The sequence below is a fragment of the Thalassophryne amazonica genome, chromosome 4, assembly GCF_902500255.1.
Source record: "Thalassophryne amazonica chromosome 4, fThaAma1.1, whole genome shotgun sequence".
Classification (NCBI taxonomy): domain Eukaryota; kingdom Metazoa; phylum Chordata; class Actinopteri; order Batrachoidiformes; family Batrachoididae; genus Thalassophryne; species Thalassophryne amazonica.
The window spans coordinates 33,799,186-33,824,648 of NC_047106.1; the positions used below are offsets into that span (position 1 = coordinate 33,799,186).

Here is a 25,463-nt window from a genome sequence, read left to right on the forward strand (position 1 = left end):
TTGGGAATGTGGATATTGTCCAAAAAGTTTTCCTTTTCTGATACATTTCCCTCCATCGCAGAGCTATAAAGCTTTCCATAGAAATTCCTGAAGGTCTCATTTATGTCAATTGGTTCTATTATTTCACTGTCATCATTTAATAAATGGGTACTAAGTCTCTCATTCTGTAGTTTTTTAATACGCCATGCCAACACTTTACCGGCTTTTTCACCTTGATTGTTGTGAAAGTGTAGTGACACGGACCCACAACAGGGGGCGTTAATGAACGGACAATGGATAAGCCAAAAAGTAACAATTTAATGTTGTGAATTGCACAACGGAATACAGACAAAAACAATGGAGGAGTACAGTCAATCATACACAAGGTGACGTGTGGGCAGCCTCAAGGATAGAAGACGTCTGTCCAGAGAAGAGCTAGATCCCACACGGCTTCCACCGCCAGCGGATCTGAAGAACACCAGAGCCGCCAAGTCCCAAGTCCCAGGTGGCCACCGTCTCCAGCTGTCAGACCTGGTACTGCTGGCAGAAACAGAAACAGTTAATGGTGGGTGTGTGAAGACACACCCAGTAATCCTTCCTTGCTCAGTTCCTCCGGGAGGGAGAACCTCCACCTCCAGAAACAGAGTCACCCATGCAGCTCCTGTCAGTCACTTCCCTGGAAGGAGTGAGAGGCGAAGACATCGCGCTCACACTTTCCGCCAATCCAGCTTCAGACTGTAGCCACAGGAAAACGGCTGCACACAGAACAACGTTTAGTCACAGAAAATTACCGCAGAGAAAGTTACCTTGAGTGGTAGCTGATTTCTCGGCGGGGAGGTGGACTGGCAGTCCGGCCTTTATTGTGATGGTGATGTGTGATGAGTGACAGCTGGTGCTGATGACGAGTGACAGCTGTCACTCTCGGTTGCTATGACGCCCTCTCGTGCTTGAAGCCCGCACTTCAAGCATCCCAAAGATGTATCGTTATCTTTGGCTGCTCTCAGTGATGCCGGTATTTGGTTAGACTCTTTTGGTTAGACTCTTTCTCTCCGATTGTTCTGTCTGAGTTATTTTCATTAGTTACTTCATCCAAACCATCAACATGTTTATTAGACCCCATTCCTGCCAGGCTGCTCAAGGAAGCCCTACCATTATTTAATGCTTCAATCTTAAATATGATCAATCTATCTTTGTTAGTTGGCTATGTACCACAGGCTTTTAAGGTGGCAGTAATTAAACCATTACTTAAAAAGCCATCACTTGACCCAGCTATCTTAGCTAATTATAGGCCAATCTCCAACCTTCCGTTTCTCTCAAAGATTCTTGAGAGGGTAGTTGTAAAACAGCTAACTGATCATTTGCAGAGGAATGGTCTATTTGAAGAGTTTCAGTCAGGTTTTAGAATTCATCATAGTACAGAAACAGCATTAGTGAAGGTTACAAATGATCTTCTTATGGCTTCGGACAGTGGACTCATCTCTGTGCTTGTTCTGTTGGACCTCAGTGCTGCTTTTGATACTGTTGACCATAAAATTTTATTACAGAGATTAGAGCATGTCATAGGTATTAAAGGCACTGCGCTGCGGTGGTTTGAATCATATTTGTCTAATAGATTACAGTTTGTTCATGTAAATGGGGAATCTTCTTCACAGACTAAAGTTAATTATGGAGTTCCACAAGGTTCTGTGCTAGGACCAATTTTATTCACTTTATACATGCTTCCCTTAGGCAGTATTATTAGACAGTATTGCTTAAGTTTTCATTGTTACGCAGATGATACCCAGCTTTATCTATCCATGAAGCCAGAGGACACACACCAATTAGCTAAACTGCAGGATTGTCTTACAGACATAAAGACATGGATGACCTCTAATTTCCTGCTTTTAAACTCAGATAAAACTGAAGTTATTGTACTTGGCCCCACAAATCTTAGAAATATGGTGTCTAACCAGATCCTTACTCTGGATGGCATTACCCTGACCTCTAGTAATACTGTGAGAAATCTTGGAGTCATTTTGATCAGGATATGTCATTCAAGGCGCATATTAAACAAATATGTAGGACTGCCTTTTTGCATTTACGCAATATCTCTAAAATCAGAAAGGTCTTGTCTCAGAGTGATGCTGAAAAACTAATTCATGCATTTATTTCCTCTAGGCTGGACTATTGTAATTCATTATTATCAGGTTGTCCTAAAAGTTCCCTAAAAAGCCTTCAGTTAATTCAAAATGCTGCAGCTAGAGTACTGACGGGGACTAGCAGGAGAGAGCATATCTCACCCGTGTTGGCCTCTCTTCATTGGCTTCCTGTTAATTCTAGAATAGAATTTAAAATTCTTCTTCTTACTTATAAGGTTTTGAATAATCAGGTCCCATCTTATCTTAGGGACCTCGTAGTACCATATTACCCCATTAGAGCGCTTCGCTCTCAGACTGCAGGCTTACTCGTAGTTCCTAGGGTTTGCAAGAGTAGAATGGGAGGCAGAGCCTTCAGCTTTCAGGCTCCTCTCCTGTGGAACCAGCTCCCAATTCAGATCAGGGAGACAGATACCCTCTCTACTTTTAAGATTAGGCTTAAAACTTTCCTTTTTGCTAAGGCTTATAGTTAGGGCTGGATCAGGTGACCCTGGACCATCCCTTGGTTATGCTGCTTTAGACGTAGACTGTGGGGGGGTTCCCATGATGCACTGTTTCTTTCTCTTTTTGCTTTGTATGCATCACTCTGCATTTAATCATTAGTGATCGATCTCTGCCCCCCTCCACAGCATGTCTTTTTCCTGGTTCTCTCCCTCAGCCCCAACCAGTCTCAGCAGAAGACTGCCCCTCCCTGAGCCTGGTTCTGCTGGAGGTTTCTTCCTGTTAAAGGGGAGTTTTTCCTTCCCACTGTAGCCAAGTGCTTGCTCACAGGGGGTCGTTTTGACCGTTGGGGTTTTTCATAATTATTGTATGGCCTTGCCTTACAATATAGAGCGCCTTGGGGCAACTGTCTGTTGTGATCTGGCGCTATATAAAAAAAAAGTTGATTGATTGATTGATTGATTGACAGTGGACTCGGGGATGATGGTTTCCGTAGGGTCTGACAGCTCGGTCTTGACCTCCTCTTCGTGCACCCGGGACAGGGTGTCAGATCGTTGGTTCTTCGTCCCGGGGCGGTAGGTGATCCGAAAGTCAAAACGCCCGAAGAACAGTGACCAGCGGGCTTGCCTGGGGTTCAGACGCCTGGCGGTCCAAATGTACTCCAGGTTCCGATGGTCCGTGAAAACCGTAAATGGTACCGATGCTCCCTCCAACAGGTGTCTCCACTCCTCCAGATCCTCTTTCACCGCTAGAAGTTCCTGATTGCCGACGTCATAGTTCCTTTCAGCCGGGGTCAACCTGCGGGAAAAGTAGGCACATGGATGGAGAACCTTGTCGGACTCCCCGCTCTGGGATAGCACGGCTCCTATCCCTGAGTCAGAGGCGTCCACTTCAACTATAAACTGGCGATTGGGATCGGGCTGCACCAGAACTGGTGCAGTCGAGAACCGGCGTTTCAACTCCCTAAACGTGGCTTCGCACAGATGCAACCAGGTGAAGGGGACTTTTGTGGAGGTCAGGGCTGTCAGGGGGCTAACTACCTGACTGTAGCCTTTGATGAACCTCCGGTAGAAATTTGCAAAACCGAGGAACTGTTGCAGTTTCCTACGGTTTGTTGGTTGGGGCCAGTCTCTCACCGCCGCAACCTTGGCCGGATCAGGGGCGATGGAGTTGGAGGAGATTATGAACGCCAGGAAGGACAAAGAAGTGCGGTGGAACTCGCACTTCTCACCCTTCACAAACAGCCGGTTCTCCAACAACCGCTGCAGGACCTGACGTACATGCTTGACATGGGTCTCAGGATCCGGAGAAAAGATGAGTATATCGTCTAGATATACGAAGACAAACCGATGCAGGAAGTCCCGCAAGACATCATTAACCAATGCTTGGAACGTCGCGGGCGCATTGGTGAGACCGAACGGCATGACCAGGTACTCAAAGTGACCTAACGGGGTGTTGAATGCCGTCTTCCACTCGTCTCCCTCCCGGATCCGAACCAGGTGATAAGCATTCCTGAGATCCAATTTAGTGAAAATTTGGGCTCCATGCAAGGGCGTGAACACTGAATCCAACAGAGGTAATGGGTATCGGTTGCGAACCGTGATCTCGTTCAGCCCTCTGTAATCAATGCATGGACGGAGTCCGCCCTCCTTCTTGCCCACAAAAAAGAAACCAGCACCCATCGGGGAGGTGGAGTTCCGGATCAACCCGGCAGCTAACGAGTCCCGGATGTAGGTCTCCATTGATTCGCGTTCCGGACGTGAGAGGTTGTACAGCCTGCTGGACGGGTACTCAGTGCCCGGGATCAAATCAATGGCACAATCGTACGGACGGTCCGGGGGCAGCGTGAGTGCCAGATCCTTGCTGAAGACGTCAGCAAGGTCATGGTACTCGGCTGGCACCACCGCCAGATAGGGGGGGGACTAAAACCTCCTCCTTAGCTGTCACACCGGGTGGAACCGAGGATCCTAAACACTCCCGGTGGCAGGTTTCGCTCCACTGAACCACAACCCCAGATGGCCAATCAATCCGGGGACTGTGTTTTAACACCCATGGAAAACCCAAAATCACTCGGGAGGTAGAAGATGTTACATAAAACACAATCTCCTCCCTGTGATTTCCAGATGCAACCAATGTCACTGGCTGTGTCTGGTGTGTGATTAGTGGAAGAAGGGTGCCATCTAGTGCCCGCACCGACAATGGTGACGGTAAGGCCACTAGAGGGAGCCCAACCTCCTTTGCCCATCTGCTATCCAGCAGATTCCCTTCCGACCCCATGTCCACCAGTGCTGGGGCGTGAAGGGTTAAATCCCCGCTCAGGATCGTGACTGGGATGCGTGCAGATTTTCGGGGTCTCCCCGCGTGGGTATTGTGACCCACCCTTAGCCCAGTCTCTAAGGATGAGTGCTGCTGTATTGACCGTTTGGGGCATTTTTTCTGTGTGTGCTCGGTTGAGCTGCAGAGAAAACACTCCCCACGGACCAGCCTCCTTTGTCTCTGATCTGATCGCCTTTTGGCCCTGCTCGTCTCTCTAACAACATCAGCAGGGGGAGCTGTCGTCACGTGGAGTGCCCTGGCTGTGGAGCGTGGGGAAGACGGCTCTCTTTCGGACCCGGGAGCCTGACCACGCCATTCGTCTCGCTCCTGTCGGTGTTCTGTTAATCGGTTGTCTAACCGTATAACCAGGTCAATAAACCGCGCACGTCTCGACACAGTCTCCGTACGGCTCCGGAGGGCTTATGTATGCTTCAGGGGAAGGTGGGGTGGTTTGTTGAACGACCAGTGGAATGTCTGTTTCTGGCATTCGGTCAGCAGGAGGAGGTGCTGCAGCAGCGCCCTGAGCATGCGCTTCCACCTGGGCGGTGAGAGCCTCCATCCTCCGACTGAGAATAATGCTCTGCTCGGTAACTAAGTCCAACCGAGCAGTAAAAGTGGTTAAGATGTGCTGCAGCTCACCTAACACGCCTCCTGCTGGCGCCTGTGCACCTCGCTCTTCCATTGGCTGTTCAAGCGATGGTTGACGCCCCTCGGGATCCATGACGCTGGCCGAGAAATCCTGTTGTGAAAGTGTAGTGACACGGACCCAGGAGTACAGTCAATCATACACAAGGTGACGTGTGGGCAGGCTCGAGGATAGAAGATGTCTGTCCAGAGAAGAGCCGGATCCCACACGGCTTCCACTGCCAGCAGATCTGAAGAACACCGGAGCTGCCAAGTCCCGAGTCCCAGGTGGCCACCGTCTCCAGCTGTCAGACCTGGTACTGCTGGCAGAAACAGAAACAGTTAATGGTGGGTGTGTGAAGACACACCCAGTAATCCTTCCTTCCTCAGTTCCTCCGGGAGGGAGAACCTCCACCTCCAGAAACAGAGTCACCCATGCAGCTCCTGTCAGTCACTTCCCTGGAAGGAGTGAGAGGCGAAGACGTCGCGCTCACACTTTCCGCCAATCCAGCTTCAGACTGTAGCCACAGGAAAATGGCTGCACACAGAACAACGTTTAGTCACAGAAAATTACCGCAGAGAAAGTTACCTTGAGTGGTAGCTGATTTCCCGGCGGGGAGGTGGAGTGGCAGTCTGGCCTTTATTGTGATGGTGATGTGTGATGAGTGACAGCTGGTGCTGATGAAGAAGTGACAGCTGTCACTCCCGGTTGCTATGACGCCCTCTCGTGCTTGAAGCCCGCACTTCAAGCAGGGCGCCATCTGGTGGTGGTGGGCCAGCAGTACCTCCTCTTCAGCGGCCCACACAACATTGATCATAGAATGTTTGTTGTAATCATAGCAGACTAGACACTGCTTTTGATGCAGACATTTCATTATATTGTGTTCTTAACAAAATCAGTTCTTGATGAGTAGCCTGTTAGCCTGATTGATAATACTGATCTTCTAAGAATTTTATTATTTTTTCTAAAGATTTTACTTTCCTATACGTTTCCTTACCTTTAAAGCTAGTCATACCAATTATTTGACCCCTGATAAAAGCTTTAAATGCCTCCCATCGGGTACTACTTGAGGTTTCTGTCGTATTTGTTTCAAAATAGTATTTAATTTGTTCATCTAGCAGGGTGACAAAGCCATCATCCGCCAACCATTTTATTTTACATCTCCATTTGGGTATTTCGCTTATTAATTTTAAATCGTAGTAAATAGAAACGGGTGCATGGTCCGACAGGAGTATTGGATCATAAGTAACATTTTGAATTTTGTGCCTTAGTAGTATTGAAACTAAAAGAAGTCTATACGTGAATGTGATTGGTGTGTACTCGAATAGCATGAATATACTTTATCATTGGGATTACTTTCTCTCCACACATCAATTAGATTCATTTCTTTCATAAAATGTTGAATCACACATCTACTTTTAGGGTGTGATTGATCTGTTCCCGAACTTTTATCCATCTGAGGGATTGGGGTGCAATTAAAGTCACCTGCCATAATATAGGAGCCAGGTAGGGAAGCTACCATAAGAAACACATTTTGAAAGAAACTAGGTTCGTCTGTATTTGGGCCTTAAACATTTAACAAAATAATTTGTTCCCTAAGAATACTTCCTTGAATAATTAGATACCGTCCTCCTTTATCTTTAATAACTTTATTAACTTGTAATGGGATTGAATCATGAACCAAAATCATAACACCTCTTGCTTGAGAAGTAAAAGGAGCTGTCCATATTTTACCCTTCCACCTCCTCCTCACTCTGAGTTCGTCTTCCTGTAATAAATGAGTCTCCTGAAGAAATACAATATTTGATTGTAATATTTTAATTCTATTCATAACCTGTTTGATCTTTTTTTAGTTTTTGTAGCCCTCTGCAGTTCCAGGATGTAATTTTAACTTTTATTTCAACCGACATAATAACATATTTGTATATTTCCCCACTGTGTATCTAATTTCCAACCAGGTAACAAAAAGGAAATAAAGTAAAATAAACAGAAAAGTAGAACAAACTTTGTTCCCCTTAACTAACATATACACCCTCTTGTTATCCCTAGGGGTTGTCCCCCCTCCAAGAACTGGACCTCCAAAAGGCAAAAATAAAAGACTGTTCCACACAAAGTGAGGATCAGTATAACCTTGCTGATATTTAAGAAAATATATATATAATTAAAATTAAAATAGTCCTAGCTGCTCTGCTACTAATTAAGCCCTCATATAGAATCCAACAATACAAAACAATAATAATAGTGTTAAGAAAATAGCCATATATATCTTACTGCAAATTAAACATTGAACTATCACTCATTAACATACAGTGAAAAAATAAAAACAATGCAAAATATACTTTTCCGACATATTATGTATTATAAAATCAGTATTCAGTAATGGAATCTAAGTAGTTGTTTCTGTATCGTCACCTGTACCATCGTCCTGTTGATTATGTGCATGGATCTCCTTGATGAAGTCCTCCGCTTCTCTGGTGTTGGTGAAGATGTGCGTAAGTCACTATAAGCTGCGCAGGAGGAATCATGCCGTACCTCAGCCCCAGTGCTCGTAGTTGTCGGCGCGCCTCCTCAAACTCTTTCATCTTCTTATGCATCTCCGTGGCCATGTCGTGATAAAACCTCACATGATAATTCTTGTAGAGGATCTGTCGTTTTGCTTTAGCTGCTGCCATTACCATTTCTTTATCCTTATAACTCAGAAACTGCATTATAAGGGTTCTGGGTGCGGAGTTAGTAGCGCGTTCTCTTCTTGGACCTAGTCTGTGTGCTCTGTCCACCGTGAGGCCCCGCCGGAGGGGCGGTAGCTCCAACGCCTCTGGGAGCCAGCTCTCCAGAAAGCCGCAGATATCATTGCCCTCCACACCCTCAGGAAGGCCGACTAGTCTTACATTAGTGCGGCATGAACGAGTTTCCAAGTCAAGCACTTTCTCTTCTAAGTCTTTATTTTTCTTTTCTAAGCGTTTCACCTTGCCCCGGAGTTCACTCACGTCATCCTCAGTAGTAGTTATCCTCGTCTCCGTCTGTGTGATTCTCTCCGCGCAGTCCTTAATATCTGCTCGTACATTTTCAAACGCATCGAGAATCCCATCCAATCTCGGAGAAAACTCAGATCTCAGCTTGTTAATAGCCCCCATTATTCCTGTTAAAGTGTTATCACTTTCTTCAACTGTTTTTGTATGAATTCAGGTGCTCTCGTTTGTAGCAGCAGTCATGGTAGTGATATCCTCATTAGTGCTAGCTTCCATAGCGTTAGCATCCACCATAGCCACGTCCTCCATAGCACTTTCAGTAGCGTTAGCCTCCGTAGCCTTATCGTTGAGCTTGGGCTTGACAATTGTTGTTGCAAATTTAGATAAATTAGACTGCTGTGCCCGGTTGCGGCTTGTCTTCTTTTGTGGCATCAGTGGTTTCTTTGGTACTCACGTTGTTGTTGGATTAAGTTTCAGTACTTAAATGGCTTTTAAAGCAGGATTTTGAAAGTTGTGTAGCAGAGCAGGCTTTCACACGTCTCCTCAGCAAGCCGCCATTACCGGAAGTCTCGCACACACAGTTAATATAAAGTCTTAATCTTACCTGGTCATTTCAGTTGGATTCATCATCACAGCCTGACGAAAACATATCCACATAAAACCTCCTGATTTTGGAAAATGACGTCCGAAAATACTTTAGTTCCTCGTCTTGGCTGAAGAAATGTAGCACTGCGTTTCTCAGCCTGAATCAGAGAACACCGGCGCTTTGTGCCATAACAATATTAACTTAAAAGTTGAAAGCGTCACAGAGCCAGACATCAGTCGATTCTTCAGCATTCTGCACGTGATGAAAATAAATCCCATGATCCACCAAGACAAAAATAAAATTTAAAAGTGTTAATTTACTCTCTTTGGTCTCCATGTGGAGGGGAGAGGCCGGGCAACAGCGGTCAACATCTATGTGCTTCGCCTACCAGACAAAAGGGTTCTGCCAGCGGTGGAAATGCAAACCAAGCCAGACCATACCATGCAGTTCCGACCCGAACTGATCGGTGGAAATGGGACTGTCAGCATACGTTGGCTAAATCATAAATTCAGCATATCCAGCGTATTTGGCACATTTTTCATATGTCGGGATATCCTGACTAAATCATCAAGGTGTGACAGGGCCCTTTGAATAAGCCCTCCGTACCTCCATATCACCATGGAAGCCTCCTCATGGAAGCCCTCTTGTTCCACTTCCATGCTGATACAGTCGCTTTAAAAAGGACGACCAGAAGACTGAAAAAAGAGGAATCAGTGTGTCTGCTGTTTGCTAGTGCAGGCTAAGTTAAGTTATGAAATTGGGGATCATACATATGGAGAAGGCAAGGGAACATGAATCCCCGTCACCAAAGAAATGAAAATGTGAAGAGAAAAAAAAAACATGAACTGGGACAGAATAATGTAATCTGCAACCTCACCACTAGATGGCACTAACTCCAACACACTGTTGCTTTAAAAAAAGACATTTTAACTCCTCATTCTTCATTTGGAGTTAAATCAGGTGGTATTGATCGCTTTGTCTTCCAGCTCTCCAGCTCGCTTCAACACAACACACCTGCGCAGCTGCTGATGTTGCTCCAGTCTGCCATCAATCACTCAGAATGTCTAAAATAATACGAAACAAAACCACACTGTAGTTTGAATCAAAACTTTTGGACACACAAGTGTTGAATGTCACGAATTTCTCTGACTGAAGCTTCAGTTCCACTTTTTCTCCTACAAGTTTCCGAGGCACAGAGGAAAGTACAAATCAGCAAATACACACAAACATTTTGTCATCCCCTCCAACAGGCCAGAACAAAAGCCTGAACAGTTATACACTCTGTGTCACTTCAGTGTAAGTGCCCCCAGGATGTGTAAGTGTTTCATTTTGTATAAATAGCCACGTCCAGATAACCTGATGAACGGTGAAAAAAAAAACCCTTCTTTTGAGGGTTGTGTGTGTGTGTGAGAGAGAGAGAGTGATGATACATTACAACACTTCCTCAGTGCAGCTGGAGAAGTGTGTCTGGACAGCATCTCAGAGAATAAAGGTCAAAGAATGTTATTATCATGAACCATCGTCGCCAAAACAGGATTTGCCGTTTGAGTGATACTGGACGTCACTGTCGGAGCTAAACCCGGCTGGTCCAGAGTCAAACCTGATCTCAGGATGCTTCCCAGGGTCACCTTGTAATAAGCCAAAGAGCCATAGCTCAGGGAAGGTATGTGAAGGTGGAAGAGTGTTTGTGTGTGTGTGTGTGTGTGTGTGTGTGTGTGTGTGTGTGTGTGTGTGTGTGTGTGTGTGTGTGTGTGTGTGTGTGTGTGTGTGTGTGTGTGTGTGTGTGTGTGTGTGTGTGTGTTGGGGGGGGAATATCCCCACATTGTTCCACTGACACCAGCAAATTTTGACTGTGATTCTGTAGTCGGTAAATCGCCCTGTGGAAAGTGGCCAACATATGAGGTCTATTAGAAAAGTATCTGACCTTATTATTTTTTTCAAAAACCATATGGATTTGAATCACGTGTGATTACATCAGACATGCTTGAACCCTCGTGGGCATGTGAGAGTTTTTTCACGCCTGTCAGTTACGTCATTCGCCTGTGGGCAGTCTTTGAGTGAGGAGTGGCCCACCCTCTCGTCGTTTTTTTCATTGTTTAGGAATGGCTCAGAGACTGCTGCTTTGTTTGATCAAAATTTTTTCAAAACTGTAAGGCACAACTGAGTGGACACCATTCGATAAATTCAGCTGGTTTTCTGTAAAAATTTTAATGGCTGATGAGAGATTTTGGTCTGGTAGTGTCGCTTTAAGGACGGCCCACGGTGGCTGACGGCGATCTGCGCTTCGAGGCGGCAGCGTCTCGCCGTTTCAAGTTGAAAACTTCCACATTTCAGGCTCTGTTGACCCAGTAAGTCGTCAGAGAACAGAGAACTTTCAGAAGAAGTCGGCATGAGGAGTTTATTCGGACATTCCATTGTTAACGGACATTTTGTAATGAAAGAACGTGCGGGCAGAGTCGCATGTCGGGCTGGACCCGACCGCGAGGGGTCGCGACAGGACAGACACCTCCGTTGGAAACCTTAACGGACAAGTTGGAACATGCCCAAGCTGTTAAACAATTTCTCAGTTACTCACTTGTTGAAAGCCATCAAAAGCCACCTGAATTTTACAAATGGTTTTCAACACGGAGGTGTTTTTCCTGTCGCGGCGCACACAGATTCGCCGAGTCAACACGGAAACGACTCGGCGAATTTGCGCGCACGTCTTTCATTACAAAATGTCCTTAAATAGTGGAATGTCCACATAAAGTCCTCATGCCGGCCTCTTCTGAATCTTCTCTGTTCTCTCACGAGGTCCTGGGTGAATTAAGCCTTAAATTAGGATGTTTTCAGGTCGAAACAGGCCGACAACGGCGCCTGGAAGCGCTGCAGGACATCCAGCTCCGTGGGAAGTCCTTACACCGACAGAAACACCCCATAATCTCTCATCAGCCGTTAAACTTTTCACCAAAACCAGCTTAATTTCTCGAATAGTGTCCACTCGGATATTCCTCACAGGTCCAGAAAAAATTTTGATAAAGCAATGCGCGCCGTCTCGAGCAGCGTGTGAAACAAAGGAATTCAGCCGAGAGGGCGGGACCACATCTCACTCAAGGCCTGCCCACAGGGAAATGACGTCACTGACACGCGTGAAAAAACTCACACATGCGCACGAGGGTTCAAGCATGATTGGTGTAATCGCACGTCATTCAAATCCATATAGTTTTTTTAAAAAATAAAAAGGTAGGATAGTTTTCTAAGAGACCTCATACATTAAAGATGCACAACTCAAAACTGGGTGTTGAATCTGAATATTTTATAGTCAGAAATTGGCACAACGCCTTCTTTCAACACATCACAGTGAGAACAGGAAATTCATCAGTTTCTCTGTCCATGCTGTTTTTTGGGGCACCATAATAAATTACACTCGTCTACAGTCGAAATGCTTCTAAAATAAATGTAGTCAAACTTTACTAATTTTGAGCCACTGAGAATGAAAATGATGTTTGAAATGGTTGATTGGCTCTAGTTTTAAGATATGTTACACTCTAAAACATGCTGCTGCGTTTAGTTATGTCCACTTGCTACCTCTCTTTAACAAAAAGAGCAACTCAACTCAACTTGTAAAGTTGAGTTCAATATCCAAAACTTCTAAGAGCTCTTTTTTGTTAAAGAGAGAAGTGGACATAACTAAACGCAGCAGCATGTTTTAGAGTGTACTACTATTCTACTTGTACTAAGGGTTACCTTAGTAGAATAGTAGTAGCTTAGCAGCATGAGTGTTACAAAAAAACAGGTGAAATATTATTATATGAACAGTGAGAGAAACATGAAAAGACATATGTGTACGATTTATCATGAAAACTCTACTATCAACACAATATAATTATTTAGATTTAAAATGCAAAAACTTAAATATCTTAGAAACAGCAGCTAACCAGTCATTTTATTGTCATATTTGAATTCAGCATGCCAAAATCCATCGTAAATAGCACATTATATTCCTGAAGCAGACAACTTCTTAAAATTTGTAGAACAAAAATGTTTTTTTTTTTTCCAAAGTAAACATTTTAAATTTACTCAAGACTCTGGCTACAGTTTATTGAGTACAAAAGTGTAGTGTTGCCACAACCAGTTTAAAGAAAAAAAAAAAAATCAGTATCACAATATATCATTAAACTTTTCATCTATTAATATGAAAGTTTCCATGATATTAGAAGATACACTATAATGTCATACAAAATGTCATGTTAAATGTGAAAAGATTCACGTTATAATATGATCATTACTATCATGTTTATCATGTTTTAACATGAAAATTTTGTATCTCATTATAATGTGAAGTTTTACATTATAACACGATACTGGTCTATTTTTTTTTAAATCTGTCTGGAAGCACTACACTTCCTTAATTTAGATGAAATTTTTGGTTTTTCATAAAATTGAAATATTAGAAATCGTGTGTGACTACCCATCAGTTTTAAAATGAAATTTTGTATGAGTTATTCCATAGTTTTTACAAGAAGGTGTTAAGTAATTATTCACTGGTTATTATCCTATTTGTTGGTTTTGGGAACTAATCTGGTTTTTATTAATCTGAAAAAGTCTGTTACATTTTTATCGTACTACTTGAATAACACTGGCAAAATTCTTTTAGTTTCAAAAAAATAACATTTTGATGTCAATCATGGTCCTTTTCTGACAAAGAAATAAAGGAAAAAAATATTTTCCTAGGCTTTAGAAAAGCCTAGGTGTGAACCTTCTGAAATGCAGTGAATGGATAAGTACAGTGAGGTCCATAAATATATGGACACTGACAATTTTTGTATTTTCCTCCCTGTACACCAGCACAAAGGAAATGAAATTAATTATTATATATTAATTTATTGTTGAAAGATCCAGTCCCGGCGCAACTTCAACGTTGACACTGATTGATGAACATTGTTCTCAAGAATCTGCTGATATTGACTGGAATCCATGTGACCCTCAACTTTAACAAGATTCCCAGTACCTGCACTGATCACACAGCCAAACAGCATGATGGAACCACCTCCAGATTTTACTGGAGGTAGCAAGTGTTTTTCTTGGAATGCTGTGTTCTTTTTCAGCCATGTATACCACTGCTTATAACTCAAATAACTCAATTTTAGTTTCATCAGTCCACAGCACCTTATTCCAAAATGAAGCTGGCTTGTCCAAATGTGCTTTAGCATACCTCAAGCGACTCTGTTTGTGGTGTGTACGCAGAAAAGGCTTCCTCTGCATACAGCATCATACAGCATCTCTCTGTGCAAAGTGTGCTGTATAGTTGAACGATGCACAGAGACACTATCTGCAGCAAGATCATGTTGTAAGTTTTTGGAGCAGGTCTGTGGGTTGACTATGACTGTTCTCACCATCCTTCGCTTCAGCTTATCTGAGATTTTTCTTGGCCTGCCACTTCAGGCCTTAACTAGTACTGTGCCTGCGGTCTTCCATTTCCTCACTATGTTCCTCACAGTGGAAACTGACAGCTGAAATCTCTGAGATAGCTTTTTTGTATCCTTCCCCTAAACCATGATGTTGAACAATCTTTGTTTTCACATCATTTGAGAGTTGTTTAGAGGCTCCCATGTTGCCACTCATTAGAAGAGATGCAAAGAGGGGAAACATTTGCAAATGGCCACCTTAAACATCCTTTCTCATGATTGGATTCACCTTTGTAAGAAGGTCAAGGGTCAATGAGCTTACCAAACCAATTTTGTGTTCCAATAATTAGTGCTAAATGTATTCAAATCACTGCGACCCGACTCCAGATAAAGCGGAAGAAAATCGATGGATGGATGGATGGATGTATTCAAATCAATAAAATGTCAAGGGTGCCCAAATTTATGCACCTGCCCAATTTTGTTTAATCATTGCACACTTTCTGTAAATACTCGAAACTTCATTTCACTTCTCAAATATCAGTGTGTTCATCTGCTATATGACATATTTAACTGAAATTTCTGATCCAGACAACCAATGATTTATAATGGAAAATCATGAAAACTATCAGGGGTGTGTGTATATATATATATATATATATATATATATGTGTGTGTGTGTGTGTGTGTGTGTGTGTGTGTGTGCATGGATGGATAGATAGATAGATAGATAGATAGATAGATAGATAGATAGATAGATAGATAGATAGATAGATAGATAGATAGATAGATAGATAGATAGATAGATAGATAGATAGATAGATAGATAGATAGATAGATAGATAGATAGATAGATAGATAGATAGATAGATAGATAGATAGATAGATAGATAGATAGATAGATAGATAGATAGATAGATAGATAGATAGATAGATAGATAGATAGATAGATAGATAGATAGATAGATAGATAGATAGATAGATAGATAGATAGATAGATAGATAGATAGATAGATAGATAGATAGATAGATAGATAGATAGATAGATAGATAGATAGATAGATAGATAGATAGATAGATAGATAGATAGATAGATAGATAGATAGATAGATAGATAGATAGATAGATAGATAGATAGATAGATAGATAGATAGATAGATAGATAGATAGATAGATAGATAGATAGATAGATAGATAGATAGATAGATAGATAGATAGATAGATAGATAGATAGATAGATAGAAAACTGTTCTATTCCAAACATTATTAACATTTCTGTGGGATAGCAGTTGGATTACCAACTTCAGGTTACAATTTCAATTTATTCAATTTTATATAGCACCTCATCACAACAAAGCTGCCTCAAAGCATGTCGTATGAATAAGGTCTAATCTTAACAACCCCTAGAGCAAGCATACAGGTGACAGTGGCAAGGAAACAGTCCCTCAGATGTTATTGAGCTAGCGGTGGAAATGCCTAGAAGAAACCTCAAGCAGACCAGACTCAGAGGCATGACCCACTGCTTAGGCCATTCTAACAGTTTCAAGGTTTTTTTACAAAGTTTTACAAAGCTGAAGAAGCAGAAAACAGTAAATGAAACAACATAAAAACTAGGTGCAATTGATGAGATGACCACACAAGCAATTGGGGGGGTCTTCAGCACCATGAGGTCCAGGGCCAGTGTTCAGTCATCAGTCATCATGCCGTCAATGGGCCTGTTACCGCGGCAACATGTATTCCAAATGCAGACTGCAGTGTGCTGCATCAGCTTCATGGCATTACTGATGCAGGGAGATCATTCCACAGAACAGGGGAAAGATAAGAGAAAGCTCTGTGACCCACAGCCTTTTTATTCACCCTAGGGACACAAAGTAGTCCTGCACCCTGAGAATGCAGAGCCCGGGACGGTATGTAGGGTTTGATTAGGACAGCTAAGTAGTAATTGCAGAACCTTAAAATCTGACCTCACAGGGACAGGAAGCCATTGAAGAAACACCAAAATGGGTGTAATCTGCTTCAAAAAAATGTTCAAAAAAAATTTTTTTGAACATTGTTAACTTTGACATACTTTAGTAATTCAATGTAGCCTGTCATGTTGCACCTGCACTGAGATCGCAGGTGGGTTCAATGGTTCAATGTGGGTTCTATTTTTGAACATTTTTTGTGCATCAACTTTTCACTCTGAATAAAAACTACATTCATCAGCACATTACTGATTTTGAATGCAAACAAAGAATGAGCCCCCTTGTCAGCATTTGACTTGTAATGCTTCAGTGCAGATCAGCACAGGAGGAGGACTGCCAGGCTAAGGTAAGCGACTAACTGTATAGTCTGTTGACTCATAAAGTTTATTTATATTTTGTGAGGTAAACATGCACACATTTACCTCTGCAGGGATCTTCTCCGTGCTACCACACACTTGTAATGACATTTTTACTCATTTGTTAGTGGCAAGAAGCATTTTACTACTCCAAGTGTTTTAGTTTGCCTCATCCAATAATGCTATAGTCTTTTAGCCTAACTTATATATACATATATACACGGGATGATCACTGGAGTATAATTTAAAATTTGCTACTGATTTTTTCTTTAAGATTATAAAGTAATTTTAATCATTATTTAGCAGAAAGAAACATTTTTTTCAAATTTGTTGAATTGCAATTAAGCGAAAATTGATTGGTGTAAAAGCTGAAGTGTGAGTGTACTTTCTGTAGCCACTGGGTGATGTATGATGAGTGACCTCAGAATGAAAGGTCACAGTTGAGGAGTTTGCTGTTCTTTTATATTTACACATTGCGCCATAACTCCAAATGATGCCACAGTAATACTGCAGTTAACTGTCCATCTAAGAGAACAAGCCAGGAAATCGTGGTGTAAACATGGCATCCATCCACTGTGAGTCACATCCACGGAACCAACGTGAACCAAAAACGCCAAAGAATTGAAACACGGAGGAACCACCAGAGCGGAACAAAAAGAGGAGAGGAGGAGGATGGAGGGAAAGAGAAGGCTAGATGTGTGGAACCAGAGGTTGCGTTTTGGTTGAGATCGAACAGCAGGAAAAGTTTGCCATCAAACTAAAAAAACTTCTCAAAACACGTCTTTTTTCTACACCAGATCCACATTCACTCCACTTTTATGGAAGGGATGCTGACCACTGTGCCAGTTACGCGCACAAAAACATCACTCGGGTTGTTCCAGGTGAAACACAACGGACCGACACACGCACACTTGAACTGTTTCCCTCCGGTGTGACACCGATGGCCTCGGACGCGCACGGCGGAGGAGGCGCATTACCGCGGAGCGCTGGTGAGAAGCGTCCCGGGGCAGCGCCGGAGCGCACCGGCGGCGCGGAGACGCGTGAGAGCGCGCTGCGCCAGTACGCACGGAGCCAGTCGTGGCTGAGACTCGCCGTGACATGGACTTGCCGAGGAGTGTCGTCCGCGGTCTGCGCTTCCTCCGTGTCCGTTACTCTCGCTCTGCTGCTCACATGGGTCGACTGGGATGCAGGCAGCAGCAGCAGCAGCGACGGAAATAGCAGCGGCTCCGGAGCGCGTCCGCTTCTCGCACTCTGTTACTTCGCCTCCTCCGCTTTCACTCTCGTATGTGCCTTCTTCTGGCTCGGGCTGTGTCTGATTCGCCGCGGGGTGCTCGTCCGGAGGGCGACTTTTCTCTTAGCGGCGGCGCAGTCCCTCCTGCGAGGCGCACGGGAGCAGCTGCTGTCCCTCCGCGCAGCCCCGGTAGTCCTCCTTGGCTGCCTGGCCGGCGGGGCTCTGCTGGTCGTCCAGCTGGGTCAGGGAGTGTCCGTTCTCGTCTTCCTCAGCGTCATCAGGGCCGTCTCCCTGGGGGCCAGCTGGTCACCCTACCTGGCCTACCTGCTCGGACTCCTGGGGGTTCTGCTTGCGCGGTATGCTGACCGGCTCCTGCCGGCCTCAGGGACCAGCGGGACGGGGTGTTGTGGCTCTGTGACCGGGGCGAAGGAGGAGGACATCCCTGTCTTCAAAAGGAGACGGAGGTCCAGCTCCACAGCGGCCTCGGAAATGATGGATTACAGTCAAAACAGCAGCAGGTCCAACCGCAGGACTTCGCTGCCCTGCATTCCGCGGGACCAGGTAGGACATGTCCAACTTTGGACATCTCAACAAGACAATCTTATAACTATTTTGTAGAACCATGATGCCTTTTATGTCCAATGAGTGTATAATTACACACACACTTCCTTTCACATGGGACCAAAACTACCCTTACCAAAAAGTAGTATATGCAAGTATGTTTCAAGTATGCTTCTAGTTTACTTTTTATATACTTATCAGTACTATTTTTTGGTAAGGGTAATCAGGAGAGAGCTGCACAATGTGGTGTCCCCCGCACATAAAAAACACCCCCTCTGCAAATTAGTAAATTACTGTTAAGATTAAAAAGTAGTGTTTTTAATATTTTGCAATTTCATTTTTTATTTGTAATAATTTAATATTAAATATGATACATATATTTAATGTTAATGTAATTATATGCATGTAATTCACACCACATTTATTTTTGGCCTTTTGCCTTCCATCCTGATGAATTTATGGCCCTTCAAAGAAAAGAATTGGTTAATAAAAAAATGTAACAGGGGCATAGCCAGGGGGTGCTGATGGGTGCCCTTTCACTTCCCCAACTTGTTAAATGGCAAGTATCCTTTTTAAACAGCTTTAGTCATAATAAAGCATCTGTATCATCTACAAATCCTTGGGGAAATTCCATTATCCAAAAAAAGAGAAAAAATGCCAGAAAAGCAAATACCTGGAAGTTCTGACTTAATTTAAAACTGTTTTTCCAAACCTTAAAACTGCACTGTTATAAATAAGTTTGCATTTTCTAGCTACCTACAACATATATTGTTTGTGGTATTCTTAAGTTAATACAGTGCCCTGCATCTGCTGTAAACAAACTCGTCAGTGCCACATGTAAGACCAAAATATTATTGATATACTGTAATATGGTATATTTGAAAAGAAGGATTTTCTTAAATAGAAGAAATGTTTTTTTAATTCAAGTTTACCAGAAGGCCCAATAAAGACTCGAGTCTACATTCGATCTGCTTTCTTCCATGAAAACTTTTCTCTGTTCCACTCCACCACAAAGCCATAATTGACAACAGCCAAAAGTTGCACTGTGCTTAGTTTCTACGCTCACAGAACCCTATAACTCCTCCAGAGTCGTCACAGTTGTCTTGGTGTCTCCTTGTTGCTTGGTCACACATTTTGAGAACAGCCTACTTCAGACAGATTTACCAGGGAGTCTTCTACTGTTTGTATTTCTATGAGAGGAAATCAAGACTGCACAGAGGGAACCAAAGAGGTTGGGAGGAGGTTATAAATGCAAACCGAGGAGCTTCAAAGTAATAGAGACCCTTTCATGAAGGGGGCTGCAAACTTTTGGATTGATACAATTTCGCTATAACTTTTTTATACACTGTCCATTTTTGCTACTTTTAAAGATAAGGGAACATTTGTACAAATTGTATAGCCGTTTGATATTACTGTAGATTGATTTTACAAAGTCTTAGTTTTTGCCATTTATAAGTAAGGAGGTGACCATTTTTGCATTCAACTATGCATATTCTTATCAATAAAAGATCTATTTTAACATATATGATTTAACTTTTTTCCCCCACACAATTATTAAACCCCCGGTCTCAGAAAATCCTGGCTACACCCCTGCTGTGGAACCATATTCCAGCATTTTCAACACCTACCCAAATCTTTTTGATTTATGCCTGAGTCTGGAGCTGCAACAAGCTCTGCAATGTGAAAACAATGTGTTTACCTCAGCTCTGGCATTACTGTTAATTTGGTCACCATTATCACTGTGCTGTGCACCGTTTGAGCTGCTGATAAGGAAGTGCACGTTGCACTTGCATACCGAGATTCTCCCCGTTTGTGTGTGTGTGCATGCACGGGTGTGAGGTCACTGAATATTTTTGAAAGTCTCTACTTATCCTGGGTGCTGTCCAGTGGGTTCAGTGCACGATATGCCCTAAAACATTACTCACGAACAGAACCAGATTTGATAGAAAAATGTTGCTTGTCAGTGGACACAGGTTGGTGTTGTATATCATTTTTTTTTTTTTTTTTTTTTTTTTTTTTTTTTTGTAATAGTCATAATCAGGTCGGTGTGACACAACAAATCTGAATCATATAAATGTGGTGGAGGTTCTGCCTTGAATATTCTCTGCTTGCTGGTGTGGTTCAGTGAGCAAACTCAGACCATGCACCACTTCTCTTGTTATCTAATTTACACTTGAACTGAGTTCACCGCAAAGGCAGAACTGCAGTTCAGCTTTCAGAAATATTGTCTTCCGTTACATTTATTTTAGGATTTATGAATGAACACATGTTTTTATGTATGCATGATCATATTGTGGAGTGAATTATTTGCAGTCAGCATTATGTTTTAATCTAGTTTGATTCTCTAAATTAAATAAAGTGTACAGGGATAAACACATGAGAGACTTTGAGACTGATAAACATCCTGCTTGTAGAATGGTACAAAATACACACAAAGCACAAATAGTGGTTCTTAAGGGAACCACTTTTATGTGGTTCCGCTATGATGATGAGCCACAGAACTACAGTCTTTGTCACTGAGTTGTTGCCATGTGATTGGCTGATTAGCTATTTGTGTTAACAAGCAATTTAACAGGTGGCCAATGAGTGTCATATGCCACAGAATCCAATGGATTTCTACCATGTTTGACCATTAGTTTGCAGACCAAACATTCAACAGGGTCAAAACTATTCCATTTTTAAATCCTATTAGTTCAACCAGTAATTTGGATCATTTTTTACCAAAACTGAAGCAACTTTAACCTTTGACCCCTGTACAAACTAAAGCTGACCTTAGTCACAATTTGTCAGCAGTTACAAATATTTGGAATTAACTATTTCCTGTTTTCTATTTCTTCACCTTTGTAAAGCTTTGTAAATACCTTGTAACTGTTAGAATGGCCCATGCAGAGGTTCACCCCTTTGAGTCTGGTCTGCTTGAGGATTCTTCCTCATATCATCAGAGGGAGTTTTTCCTTACCACCGTCCCTGTGTGCTTGCTCTAGGGGTTGGTAAGGTTAGACCTTGCTTGTGTGAAGCACCTTGAGGCAGCTTTCTTGTTGTTGTCGTTTTTTGTTGTTTTTTTGTGCTATATAAATTAAATAAATTGAAATTGAATTGAACTACTGACACGGAGCTTTCTTTTAAAGTTCATCTTAAACACTTGATCTCCAAATTAAGGGTGAAGCTAGGCTTCCTTTAGAGAAATAAGTCATGTTTCTCCTTAAGTGCTCAGAAGCTCTTGATAACTGCTACTTTCTTGCTCGTACTGGACTACGGTGATGTCATGTATCTGTGCCCTTAAACGAGTACTACCGTCAACTGCCGTCCTTGACCCAGCTGTATCTTTGTGCATTGAGATTCATCACTGGTTGTAGCTGCCTCACCCACCACTGTGAGTTGTATGCCAATGCTGGCATGCCCTCTTTGACTGTACGGTGATATACACACTGGATGACTCTGGTTTACAAAACTCTTATTGGACTGGTTCTGACTTACTTATCTAGTTTACTTCAGAGATCTGAAAGCCGTTATGCTCTGTGCTTGAATGACATGTTATGTTTTCATGTACCTTGTGTCCCAGCTGAAACGGGAAAGAAAGCTTTTAGTTTTTCTGCTGCCTCTGATTGGAATGTCCTCAAATCTGAATTGAAACAGTTTGGGTTGATTTCTTTGAATGCCTTCTGCTCTATTTTAAGCGATTGCAAATGGAATTCTTTTGCACAGTGCCTGTGTTTCTAAATTTTCATTTGTTTTATCCTATGCATCATTACCATTTATGACCAAGATGATTGTATTTTATTTATTATCAACGTTCTTGTGATGATGATAACTTGTTTATTATGTTTATTATGACTTGTTCTGTCACCCTTGTAAAAGAGGTTTTGATCTCAATGGGCTTTTAGCTGGTTAAATAAAGGTTATTATTATTTACTGTTTTTAACCCCATGACATTCAAACTGATAGTCCAAACTGTGGCTTTTTGTAATCTCTGTGGTCAGGCACGTAATGTGGCATACTTTTCAATATGATTAGAGCAATCACCTAAAAAAAATAAATAAATACTGCCGCACCGATATAATCCATGCTGGGTGTGGTATTTGTGCTGGACACCCTCCTGTCCTGTGCAACAACAGAATTTCCTGTATATTTGTTTTGTGAATTGTTTTGCAATTTGTGTCTGTAGCATGACCCAAGCAGAGGGTCACCCCTTTGAGTCTGATCTGCTTGAGGTTTCTTCCTCAGAGTTTTTTCCTTACCACTATTGCTCTGGGGGTTAGTAAGGTTAGACCTTACTTGTGTGAAGCGCATTGAGGCAACTCTGTTGTAATTTGGTGCTATATAATTGAAAATAAATTGAAATTGAAATTGTAATCCTTCACTAGCCCCTACCTGGCTGTAGCTGCCCATCTAGGATGGCTACTGTACATTTTTGTGTAGGCCATGGTATACTCAGAGTGGATTGTAAATGTTGTTTAGTCCCTTAAGAGGTACAGATTTAGTCAAAATTAACTTTGGGCTCATGGACTAAAAGGGACTTTCATACATCACTTGGTTGTGCACCAAATAGGTCACTAATTTCATTAGGTGGGATTGGACCGGTTGCCTGCCAACTTGTACCCAGAGTGGCAGATGTGACATGCAGACCCAGGGTATGCTCCTAGACGTGATATAGTATAACACAAAATATACGGACATTCCTGTGTGGAACACAATGTACTTTTTAAAAACCTTTACCGGATATTGTTAAACTAAAGCCAATGTGTGCTCTTATAACTCAAGGACTCTTTCTGAACCAACGACTGTAGTATTTGTCCACTTGACTTTTGTACTATGAAATGTTCTTTCTTGAGTTATTACACAACACTCATTAATCGAGAAACAATCAATAACAAATCCATCCAATCAGTTAAACACACACACACACACACACACACACACACACACACACACACACACACACACACACACACACACACACACACACACACACACAAATATACAGTGTAGGTATAGTTTATCAATACTATGCATCATCTCTCCAGAGTGCAGTTGTACCTGGGAGAAAGTGATTTTCATCAAACGTTAGTTGTGCAGTATTTATGAAGCTGGTACATCCTGCCAAGCCAGAGGCAAGACAGGCACTCTGAGGACGTGGAAGCTGGAAAATAACATCAAATCTGCTCCAGAGCATCCACTGCTCCCTCCTATCATTCTTTTTTTCTGTTGCCATTAGAATGATTAATATTCTTCATTCATGCATTCCTTTTCTGCTACTTATCCGGGTTTGACTTGCAGTGGCAGTGGATTAAGCAGCTCCTCCCACACTTCCCTACCCTGAGCCAGGCTCTCTAACTTGTCCTGAGGGACCTTAGACATTACCAAAGCAGCTGGTAGATGGAATCCCTTCAGCATGGCATTACTGTATATATTAATTTAATAAGCAGGTTGTTGCTGCACATTAGGTGCTTGGACACAACTATAACACTGGTGCATGGTCTCACCTATGTAGTGGTCGTTACAGTTTTCCTGACATCTGATGGAATACACTACATTGCTCTCTTTGTAACTAGGGATCCTGTCCTTAGGGTGAACTAATTTCTGTCTCAAGGTGTTAACAGGTTTAAAGTAAACTGGGATTTTGTACTGTAGTTTTCCCCCTACTCCTGCTAAATAAGGGAGAGACACTCCTCTTCTTCTTGTTTCTGTCTCCTGTCTGTCTGGTCTCTTTGTTCTTTGGGATTTCTGCACTTTGTCCAAGGACCATCGTGGGTACCCACATACTGTGAGGGCTTTCCGGACATGTTGTTGTTCTTTAGCCCTTTCCTCTGTAGTTGTGGGCACCTGTAGGGCTCTGTGTTGAAGAGTCCTGATCACCCCGAGCTTGTGTTCAAGGGGGTGGTTTGAGCCAAAGAGCAGATATTGGTCAGTGTGTGTGGGTTTTCTGTAAACCCCTGTCTGAAGCGGCCTGTTCTCTCCAATCGTAACATAGTCCAAGAAGGCTAAATGCTTGTTTCTGGCATCCTCATGTGTGAACTTGATATTGGAGTCCACCAAGTTGATGTGCTCTGCAAAGGCCTCCACTTCTTGTTGCCTGATTTTAACCCATGTGTCATCGACATATCTGAACCAGTGACTGGGAGGGATGCCTGTGAAAGACGTCAAGGTTGTCTTCTCCACTTGCTTCATGTACAGATTGGCCACAATGGGGGATACCCAGGCTAGGACTGGTAATCTGTGATTTTAGGCATTTGCCCGGTGGGCCGCTGCACGTTTAGACGTGCGTGGGCCGGCTCTCCCATATTTATAGAGATTATGGAAATACAGTGTACTTGAACCGCACGCTGCTGTCAACACAAGGAAAGTCCGTGATCGGTGAAGCTACAGCATTTAATCAGCGCAGCTGCAGAACCACTTCCTGAATTTGTGTCAAAATAAAAGTTCTGTAGTGTTTCATACACGGCGCAGTCTTATTCTAGGTTTCAGTTTTGTTTCCCTTTGATCACACAACGGTGACTTACATCGAGCACAATGATTGACATGACCAACAGCCAATGACAATTGGAGAAGCATACAGGGTGGCCAATCAGATTGCAGGAAGAGCAGGCGGCCGCTCCCGCCCCTGTGAATGGACTGACTCCTCGGCACCTGGACTTCTCTCCGCTCTTCTACTGACTCAGGGGCGGATCTACTGGGGTGGCAACTGCCACCCTAAAAATAGCTCTTGCCACCCCAGTTGCCACCCCAATCAGAAGTGGGTGACATTTCTTTTTCAAAAAAGGGACCTCGCGAATGACTTTACCCGGCGAAAACTGTGCTCTCTGAGCGCCCTTGAATGCAGCACAAGCTGCGCTTCGCACTCTCCCTGCCCCCCACCCCCCACCTGTTGTGACACTGAACTTTCCCTAAAAGACACGACGACACGCCAGCACACACG

The 25,463-nt window shown here is 42.9% G+C and overlaps 1 protein-coding gene across 1 annotated transcript in view; it reads left to right on the forward strand.

Moving 5' to 3' along the window:
• Positions 1–17,555: 17,555 nt before the first annotated feature.
• Positions 17,556–25,463, forward strand: part of LOC117509631 (cGMP-inhibited 3',5'-cyclic phosphodiesterase A-like) — a 147,939-nt gene continuing 140,031 nt past the window's right edge. Inside the window, exon 1 of the mRNA XM_034169373.1 lies at positions 17,556–18,547. Coding sequence (XP_034025264.1) covers positions 17,696–18,547 — 852 coding nt within the window. The 5' untranslated portion in view covers positions 17,556–17,695. The remainder of the gene's footprint in view (positions 18,548–25,463) is intronic.